This window comes from Dendrobates tinctorius, unplaced genomic scaffold, assembly GCF_039654945.1.
Source record: "Dendrobates tinctorius isolate UK_male_01 unplaced genomic scaffold, ASM3965494v1 ptg000017l, whole genome shotgun sequence".
NCBI lineage: Eukaryota > Metazoa > Chordata > Amphibia > Anura > Dendrobatidae > Dendrobates > Dendrobates tinctorius.
In genome coordinates this window covers 864,728-875,433 of record NW_027361685.1, presented here as the reverse complement: position 1 = coordinate 875,433, position 10,706 = coordinate 864,728, and the positions used below count along the sequence as shown (strand labels likewise).

Genomic DNA, 10,706 nt, shown 5'->3' with positions numbered 1-10,706 from the left:
GTCCATGGGCATAGGAGACAGCGATCGGACGCCGACCATATCTCTAACATTGCAGCCACATGAGCTGTGAACCAGGTACGCCTCTGTGGGCTGCTCAATTTACAGCTGTAGTTGTGGCCAGGCGCCATTTTATTAGAGGCCAGGGCTATTCGCTGAGCTCCATTTACACTATCGCTAGCCCTATTATGTCGGATGCTGTACTGTTCACTTCCGGCATAACAGGTCTCGGATGGTTACACTGTGCATACAAGAGGAGCTGCAGGAGATCAGGACAGGATACCGGACATGCTCCTGGAGGCCTGATGAGCTGCTGCCTGCTGTAGACCCGATGAGCTGCTGCCTGCTGTAGACCTGATGAGCTGCTGCCTGCTGTAGACCCAATGAGCTGCTGCCTACTGTAGACCCGACGAGCTGCTGCCTACTGTAGACCCAATGAGCTGCTGCCTGCTGTAGACCCGATGAGCTGCTGCCTGCTGTAGACCCAATGAGCTGCTGCCTGCTGTAGACCCGATGAGCTGCTGCCTGCTGTAGACCCGATGAGCTGCTGCCTGCTGTAGACCTGACGAATTGCTGTCTGCTGGAGACCCGATGAGCTGCTGAAGATGAAGACCTGCTGTATACCAGGGGTGCTGCAGCGATGACAGGAGTGGGTGGCGACATCATTCATTGGTAACTATCAGATCTGCAGAGGTGAAGGGCCAGGAATACTGCTTTTTGCACAGAGGCAAAAATATGAGAGGTGGTTGATGGTATGTGTCAGGGGGAAGTAGCATATGGAGGTTGCGCGTTGCATATACAGGGGTGAGCTGGCATATGGATGTTGTGTGTGGCACATACAGGGGAGAGCTGGCATATGAAGGTTGTGCATGGCATATACAGGGGTGAGCTGGCATATAGTTACATAGTAACATAGTTTTGAAGGCTGAAGGAAGACCTTATGTCCATCTAGTTCAGCCTATTTTTAGTGCAGCTGTTCTGCATTGTTGATCCTGGGGAAGGCAAAAAACCCACAGAGTAGAAGCCAATTTTCTCAGTAGGGAAAAAAATTCCTTCCCGACTCCTAAGCTGGGTCAACCATCTACCTATAATATTCTGTTATTCATAACCTTCTATACTGTTACTCACAAGAAAAGCATCCATTCCTTTCTTAAATTCATTCAGTGAGTTGGCCATCACCACTTCCTCAGGAAGAGAATTCCAGAGCCTCACTGCTCTTACCGTGAAGAACCCTCTTCTATGCTGGTGCAGAAATTGTCTTTCCTCCAAACGAAGAGAATGCCCCCTTGTTCTTGTCACAGTCCTTGGTACAAACAGTTCATTGGAGAGATCTCTGCATTGCCCTCTGATATACTTGCACATATATATTAGGTCTCCCCTAAGTCTTCTCTTTTCTAGAGTAAATAGACCTAATTTTGATAACCTTTCTGGGTATTGTAGTGAACCAACTCCATTTATCATTCTAGTAGCCCGCCTTTGAACCCTTTCAAGTTCAGTAATGTCTTTCTTGAGCACCGGCGTCCAAAATTGCACACAATACTCCAAGTGTGGTCTGACGAGTGATTTTGTACAGAGGGAGAATTATGTTTTCATCTTGTGTCCCCAGACCTCTTCTGATGCATCCCATGACCCTATTTGCTTTGGTGGCAGCTGCCTGACACTGGGCACTCCAATTTAGCTTCTTATTGACTAAGATGCCTAAGTCTTTTTCCATGTCTGATTTCCCCAGCAGTTTCCCATTTAGTAAGTAATTGTAGCATCTGTTTCTCCTTCCCATGTGCATAACCTTACACTTATCTGTGTTAAACCTCATTTGCCATTTTTCAGCCCAATTCTCCAATTTACTCAAATCTGTCTGTAGTTGCAAACTGTCCTCCTTTGTTTTAACTACCTTACATAGTTTTGTATCATCTGCAAATACTGATATTTTACTGTGTAAGCCATCCACTAGATCATTAATAAATATATTACATAGTAGGGGGCCCAATACAGACCCCTGTGGTGCCCCACTAGTAACCCTGGCCCAATCTGAGGATGCCCCATTAATAACCACTCTTTGTTTTCTATCACTAAGCCAGCTACCTACCCATCTACACACATTTTCCCCTAGCCCAAGCTTTCTCATCTTACTGACCAATCTTTTATGTGGGACAGTGTCAAATGCTTTAGAGAAGTCGAGATAAATGACATCCAATGATTCTCCTTGGTCCATTTGAGAGCTTACATCCTCATAGAAGCTGATCAGGTTAGTCTGACAGGAGCGATCCTTCAAAATCCATGTTGATATGGAGTTAAACATTTATTAACATTGAGATATCCCATAATGGTATCCCTTAGAAACCCTTCAAAAATTTTACCCACAACAGATGTTAAGCTTACCGGCCTATAGTTTCCAGGTTCCCTTTTACACCCCTTTTTTAATATTGGTACCACATTTGCTTGCCGCCAATAAAAAGGAACAGACCCTGTTTCTATAGAGTCTTTAAATATAAGGAATAGAGGCCTGTCTATCACATTACTTAACTCCCTCATTACCCGAGGGTGAATGCCATCAGGGCCTGGTGATTTGTCCATTTTCATCTTACTAAGGCGGTTCTGCACTTCTTCCTGGGTTAGGCAGGTAATACTTAATGGGGAGTTTACATTATCACTCTGCATTTCGCCTGGCAAATCCTTTTCCTGTGTGAACACTGTTGAGAAAAAAGTATTTAAAACATTTGCTTTTCCCACATCGCGCTCTATGATTTCACCCTTGTTGTTCTTTAAAGGCCCGGCACCATCAATTTGAATCTTTTTACTGTTTATATAATTAAAGAATAGTTTGGGGTTTGTTTTACTTTCCTTAGCAATGAGTCTATCAGTTTCCACTTTTGCTAAATGTATTTGTTTTTTACACATTTTATTTTTTTCTCTATAACTTTTTAATGCTTCTTCATTGCCTTCTTGTTTAGCTTCCTAAATGCCTTGTTCTTGTTCTTTATTGCCCTTTTTACATCCTTATTTAGCCACATTGGTGTTCTCCTGTTCCTAGCCCTTTTATTTCTGTACGGTATGGCTAGCTCGCAGTGGGTGTGTAAAACTGATTTAAATATTTCCCATTTATTTTCTGTGCTCCTATTTTTGAGGACATTGTCCCAATCAATTCGGCGAAGCTCCTCTCTAAGCTGATCAAACTTTGCTTTCCTGAAATTCAGCGTTTTGGTAACCCCCTTCCAGGGCACCTTACTGAAGGACAAGTGGAATTGTGTTATATTGTGGTCACTGTTCCCTCGGTGCCATCGACTCGGACTTCTGTTATTCTATCTGGCCTGTGGCTTAACATTAAGTCCAGAAGGGCTGTCCCTCTAGTTGGGCCCTGCACAAGTGGTGACAGAGAATTATCCTTGGTCACCGACAGAAATTGGTTTCCTTTCTGAGATCCGCAGGTTTCAGTTTCCCGGTCTATGTCGGGGTAGTTGAAGTCCCCCATAATAATCACCTCATTGGGATTTGCTGCTTTGTCTATTTGTTTCAATAATACATTTTCAGTGGCTTCTGTTATATTTGGTGGCTTATAACAAACCCCTATGAGGATTTTATTACTTTTCCCTCCTTGTATCTCCACCCATAGAGACTCCACCTCTTCATTTCCCTCTTGAATATCTTCTTAGTGTGGGCTTTAAAGTGGACTTTATATATGGACAGACTCCACCCCCTTTCCTTTTTCTATGATCCCTCCTAAACAAATCATATCCTTGCAAGTTAGCCGCCCAGTCATAGCTGTCGTCTAACCATGTCTCAGTTATTCCTACTATGTCGTATTTTTCCTCATACATTACCAACTCCAGATCTTCAATCTCATTGGTCAGGCTCTGTGCGTTGGTCAGCATGCAGGAAAGAAGTTTTGCTTCCTTTTTCTTAGCTTCCTTCTGAGTACCCTGTCTTGGGTCCTCTTTACCACATCTAGTATCCTTGATTAGTTTGTCCTTCTGCATGTTCTTGTCTGCTGTTTTTCCTCCCATCCCCTCTTCTTCTAGTTTAAATCCCTCCTGATGAGTGTTGCAAGTTTTCTGGCGAATGTGTGATTCCCAGGTTTTGTGAGGTGTATTCCATCTCTTGCGAGAAGTCCATCGTAGAGGTAATTCACGCAGATAGTTGGTAGGTCATTTATTGCTGTGTCATTTGTGCCTACATGTATCAGTAGGAAAGGGTCATCATCCTTGGATTTGAGGATAGTTGGTATCCTGTTGGCCACATCCTTGATTTTTGCTCCTGGGAGGTAGCATACTTCTCTTGCGGTTATGTCCGGTCTGCAGATAGTTGCCCCCGTGCCTCTTAGTAGTGAGTCGCCCATAACTACCACTCTTCTTTTCTTTCCGGACGCACTGCTTGTTGCTCGTGAGTGTTTTTGAGTGTCTTTTGTTTCCGCTTTTGTTGACAGAGTAACTTCTTTTGTTGATAGTGTGTCTTCTCTTGGAGATACGGTATCATCCTGAGCTGTGCTATTTTTGTTCTCCAGCATGAGGGCTTCATATTGGTTGCTAAGCTGTGTGGGTGACCACTTGATCCGTTTGCTTCTTTTCGTCACATGGCTCCACTTTTCAGCCTCTGTATGTGCTCTGAAGCTTTTCTCACTTTCCGTATCCTGAATGATTGCTTCTGCTTCATCCAAGAAGTCCTCATGTTCTTAAATTACCTTCAATGTTGCTATTCTTTCTTCCAGTCCCTGCACCTTTTCCTCTAAGAGGGCAACAAGTTTGCACTTCTGACAGGTAAAGTTGAGTTTTTGGGCCGGCAGATCCATAAACATGTAGCATGTGTTGCAGGTGACCATGTGGATTTTCTTCTCTTCCATATTGCTATTGCCGATGCAGTCTATGATGGGTGGTTTTGCGATGTCCTCAAACAGCGAGACTCGGCAAGTCCCAGCGATCGATCAGCTTAAGGCGACTCTTCTCCTCTTCCCAGAATGCACCGTAAATATGCAGATGAGCTTCCTGTTTCTCCAATCCATGGTTTTGCGATGTCCTCAAACAGCGAGACCCGGCAAGTCCCAGCGATCGATCAGCTTAAGGCGACTCTTTTCCTCTTCCCAAAATGCATCGGAAATATGTAGATGAGCTTCCTGCTTCTCCAATCCCTGGTTTTGCGATGTCCTCAAACAGCGAGACGCGGCAAGTCCCAACGATCGATCAGCTTAAGGCGACTCTTCTCCTCTTCCCAGAATACACCGGAAATATGCAGATGAGCTTCCTGCTTCTCCAATCCCTGCTTTTGCGATGTCCTCAAACAGCGAGACCCGGCAAGTCCCAGCGATCGATCAGCTTAAGGCGACTCTTCTTCTCTTCCCAGAATGCACCGGAAATATGCAGATGAGCTTCCTGCTTCTCCAATCCCCGGTTTTGCGATGTCCTCAAATAGCGAGACGCGGCAAGTCCCAGCGATCGATCAGCTTAAGGCGACTCTTCTCCTCTTCCCAGAATACACCGGAAATATGCAGATGAGCTTCCTGCTTCTCCAATCCAATCTGTCTTGAGCTCTATCTTTTCATTCTGACCTTCTGTACTCCTTTAGCACAAGTCTTATCTTGTACTCTGTGCTTTGCCATATACCCGGCTCTGTGCTTTGGCATATGCTCCGCTTTTCCCTTGTACCTGGCTCTGTGCCTCAGCATACATTCCACTACCTATCTGTACACTGCTCTATGTCTCTGACTTGGCTCTGGGCTCTAGCATACGCTCTGCTTCCCTTTCTTGTACCCGGCTCTGTGCTTCAGCCTACGTTCTGCTCCTTGATTTGTACTTTGCCTTGCCTTGCTTCTTCGTGAGCCCTCTGCACGCACCTGGCCTTCCCTCTCCCTCCTGTTTGTGCCTCAGCCATGCCTGCCTTAGCTGTGCCCGCCTGCTTGTGCCTGTCGTGCATGTCGGTTAGTGACTTAGCTGTGTCCACTGTTGTGCCTCAGCCGTGCTCGCCAGTCTGAGCCTCAGCCTGACCAGCTAGCCAGTGCCCCAGCCGTGCTCTGTGCTTCCTTGCACTCACGCTGTCGCTGCACTGTGTGCCATCTTGGCACGCGCAGGCCCTAGGTTGCTCCTTGACATACCTCGCCGTGCATCTCTAAAGCACCCGCAGGTCCTGCCATGAACCCTGGCGTGCCTCCTAGCATGCACAGGCCCTAGCCTGAATCCTGGCATGCCTCCTAGCACATGCAGGCCCTTGCCCTAGTCTGAACCTGGCATAGCCCCTAACACGCACCTTGCCTTGCACCCTGCCTTGGACCCTGGTGTGCCCCCTAGCACGCGCCCTGCCTTGAACTTTGCCTTGGACCCTGGTTTCTCCCAGCACTCATGCTGTCTGGACCCCTGCCTTGGACCTTGGCGTGTCTCCTAACATGCACCATGTCTTGAACTCTGGCGTCCCTCCTTGCCTGAACCCTGGCTTGCCTGGCGGATGTCCGGAGCCTGCCGATCGCTGCCAGAGGTCCGGAACCTGATGACTGCAGACTAATGTCCGGAGCCTGTCGATCGTTGCCAGATGTCCAATGCCATCTAGCCCTTGCGGGAACCCTGGAGTGCCACCTAGCACGTATCATGCCTTGGACCTTGTCGTGCCAATGCACGCACCTTGCTATGTTTCACTTTGTCCTTGTAAGTATGTCTTGTTCCTGATTAAACCCTGAGACCATGCTTTATTGAAGAAACCCTGTGACCACGCTTTGATATGTCTTGTACCCTGCACGTTCCCTGTTGCCAGACACTAACACGTATCTTTCTTGAGCCGGCCGTCTGGTTCCAGCAGTCGCGGTGGCTCACCCCCTTGGTCTTGCCCTGACACTCCCTGTATAGGTGGTGGTCCCTCACAAGGTCAGCTCGCCCTAGGTGGGTGGGTGCCACGACCCAGAGGGTCCACTCTAGAAATCAGTTCAGCTGAAGCTGACTCCGTCACAGTATACGTCACCTCACCTTATATACTGAACTTTGGGGTACATGTTTTTTCTATTAGTCACCTACTGACTAACCTTAAGGGGGTGAATTATGGGTATAGTTTTACATTTTGAATTAATAAAGTTTAGTTTTATCCTTTTATCAGAAAACATGAGGAATGACAAGAGACAACCCATTTAAGAAAATTCTATTTTGGTTAAAACTATTCCAACATTATGAACATAAAAAAGGCTTCTCCCCTATGTGACGTCTCTGATGTTTATTAACAGTTGATTTCCAAGTAAAATATTTCCCACATTAAGAAAATGAAAATTGCTTCTCCTCTGTGTGACTGCTCTGATGTCTAACAAGAATAGCTTTCCGGTTAAAACATTTCCCACATTCTGAACAGCAAAAAAGGCTTCTCCCCTGTGTGTGTTCTTTGATGGCGTTCAAGATCTACAGTTGTGGCCAAAAGTATTGACACCCCTGCAATTCTGTCAGATAATACTCAGTTTCTTCCTGAAAATGATTGCAAACACAAATTCTTTGGTATTATTATCTTCATTTAATTTGTCTTAAATGAAAAAACACAAAAAGAATTGTCCTAAAGCCAAATTGGATATAATTCCACACCATACATAAAAGAGGGTGGACAAAAGTATTGACACTGTTCGAAAAATCATGTGATGCTTCTCTAATTTGTGTAATTAACAGCACATGTAACTTACCTGTGGCACCTAACAGGTTTTGGCAATAACTAAATCACACTCACAGCCAGTTGACATGGATTAAAGTTGACTCAACCTCTGTCCTGTGTCCTTGTGTGTACCACATTGAGCATGGAGAAAAGATAGAAGACCAAAGAGGAAGCATGAGCAATCTCTAGGCTACAAGTCCATCTCCAAAGACCTGAATGTTCCTGTGTCTACCGTGCGCAGTGTCATTAAGAAGTTTAAAGCCCATGGCACTGTGGCTAACCTCTCTAGATGTGGACAGAAAAGAAAAATTGACAAGAGATTTCAACGCAAGATTGTGCGGATGTTAAAGAACCTCGACTAACATCCAAACAAGTTCAAGCTGCCCTGGAGTCTGAGGGTACAACAGTGTAAACCTGTACTATCCGTCGGCATCTGAATGAAAAGGGACTGTATGGTAGGAGACCCAGGAAGACCCCACTTCTTACCCCGAGACATAAAAAAGCCAGGCTGGAGTTTGCCAAAACTTACCTGAAAAAGCCTAAAACGATTTAGAAGAATGTTCTCTGGTCAGATGAGACAAAAGTAGAGCTTTTTGGGCAAAGGCATCAACATAGAGTTTACAGGAGAAAAAAGAGGCATTCAAAGAAAAGAACACGGTCCCTACAGTCAAACATGGCGGAGGTTCCCTGATGTTTTGGGGTTGCTTTGCTGCCTCTGGCACTGGACTGCTTGACAGTGTGCATGGCATTATGAAGTCAGAAGACTACCAACAAATTTTTCAGCATAATGTAGGGTCCAGTGTGAGAAAGCTGGGTCTCCCTCAGAGGTCATGGGTCTTCCAGCAGGACAATGACCCAAAACACACTTCAAAAAGCACTAGAAAATGGTTTGAGAGAAAGCACTGGAGACTTCTAAGGTGGCCAGCAATGAGTCCAGACCTGAATCCCATAGAACACCTGTGGAGAGATCTAAAAATGGCAGTTTGGAGAAGGCACCCTTCAAATATCAGGGACCTGGAGCAGTTTGCCAAAGAAGAATGGTCTAAAATTCCAGCAGAGCATTGTAAGAAACTCATTTATGGTTACCGGAAGCGGTTGGTCGCAGTTATTTTGGCTAAAGGTTGTGCAACCAAGTATTAGGCTGAGGGTGCCAATACTTTTGTCTGGCCCATTTTTGGAGTTTTGTGTGAAATGATCAATGTTTCGCTTTTTGCTTCATTCTCTTTTGTGTTTTTTCATTTAAGACAAATTAAATGAAGATAATACCAAAGAATTTGTGTTTGCAATCATTTTCAGGAAGAAACTGAGTGTTATCTGACAGAATTGCAGGGGGGGTCAATACTTTTGGCCACAACTGTATTTTCCATTTAAAACATTTCCCACATTCTGAACATGAATATGGCTTCTCTGCTGTGTGAATTCTCTCATGTGTAACAAGACTTAAAATCTGAGTAAAACATTTCCCACATTCTGAACATCAAAAAGGCTTTTCTCCTGTGTGAGTTCTTTGGTGCTTAACAAGATCCCCTTTCTGGTTAAAACATTTCCCACATTCTGAACAGGAAAAAGGCTTCTCCCCTGTGTGAGTTCTTTGGTGCTTAACAAGATCCCCTTTCTGGTTAAAACATTTCCCACATTCTGAACAGGAAAAAGGCTTCTCCCCTGTGTGAATTCTCTGGTGGTTAACAAAATGTGATTTCTGGTTAAAACATTTCCCACAATCTGAACAGGAAAAAGGATTCTCCCCAGTGTGAGTTCTATGGTGATCAACCAAACTTGATTTCCGGTTAAAACATTTCCCACATTCTGAACAGGAAAAAGGCTTCTCCCCTGTGTGAATTCTCTGGTGGTTAACAAAATGTGATTTCTGGTTAAAACATTTCCCACAATCTGAACAGGAAAAAGGCTTCTCCCCCATGTGAGTTCTATGGTGATCAACCAAACTTGATTTCCGGTTAAAACATTTCCCACATTCTGAACATGAAAAAGGCTTCTCTCCTGTGTGAGTTCTATGGTGTTCATCAAGATTCCCTTTCTGGTTAAAACATTTCCCACATTCTGAACATGAAAAAGGCTTCTCCCCTGTGTGAGTTCTCTGGTGTGTAACAAAATGAGATTTCTTGTGAAAACATTTCCCACATTCTGAACATGAAAATGAATTTTTTGCTTTAGGAGCAGTTTGTTTTTTAATGCCTTTTTTGTGACTTTGATTTTCCTTAGTAGTCGGTAATGAATCAGAAGATGGGACCTGTTTCATAGGATCAGATGACCGATCTTTGCTGTGAATGGATGATGATATATCTGGAGTAACAGCAATCACTTCAGTCGTATTTTGTAGGATCTCAAGATCATCAGATTTAAAAATTGAAGCTGTCAGCTGTCCCTCTGATATCCTGGTACAGTCATCTACCAAGACAAAAAACAATTTTCTTTCATAAAATATCATTGAGTTTTATATTTTTGAACATTTCTACTTAAAGAAGTTGTCCACTACTGTAACTTTTTTTTCATAAATCTTGCTATTATGTGCCACTAAAAACATCCACTGTGTTTATTTTAGCAATATTACCTTTTATCATCCTCTCGCAGCACATTTTCAGTGCTGGTTCCAGCTCTCATGGGGTTAATTGACAACTTTCTTTCTCCCGACTTACTGTGCTCTAATACTACAAGTTCCATGATGCATTGCACTGGCCTGTAAGGCCTCTTTCACACTTCCATTTTTGACAATCAGTCAAGATCCGCCGATTTGGAAAAAAAACGGATCCGCCATTTTTCTTTGCGGATACGTTTTTTTCCCCATTGACTTTCATTATTGGCGGATCTTGACAGATTGCCGTCCGTTGCATCTGTTTTTATGAGGATCCGCCACAATGTTGGTGTCCGTCAACATCCTCAAAGATTTCCAAACGGAGCTTGCAACGTTTTTTTGGGCGGCGGATCCTCCAGACACTGATTTAACCCAAAATTCTGTCTGGGTGCCGGACAAAAAAAAAAATTCTCTCTCTCTCTGACCAGCGGTTCCTTTAAATTTCCTCATTTTGCGGATCTGTCAAAAAACGGATCCTGTGGCATCCGTTCACATCAGTTAAGAACGGATCCGCTTGTCC

At 44.5% G+C, this 10,706-nt stretch overlaps 1 protein-coding gene across 1 annotated transcript in view; it reads right to left on the bottom strand.

Annotated features, from left to right (window-relative positions):
• Window positions 1–7,453: 7,453 nt before the first annotated feature.
• Window positions 7,454–10,706, bottom strand: part of LOC141082234 (uncharacterized) — a 55,129-nt gene continuing 51,876 nt past the window's right edge. Inside the window, exon 3 of the mRNA XM_073566173.1 lies at window positions 7,454–10,002. Coding sequence (XP_073422274.1) covers window positions 9,074–9,853 — 780 coding nt within the window. The 5' untranslated portion in view covers window positions 9,854–10,002 and the 3' untranslated portion in view covers window positions 7,454–9,073. The remainder of the gene's footprint in view (window positions 10,003–10,706) is intronic.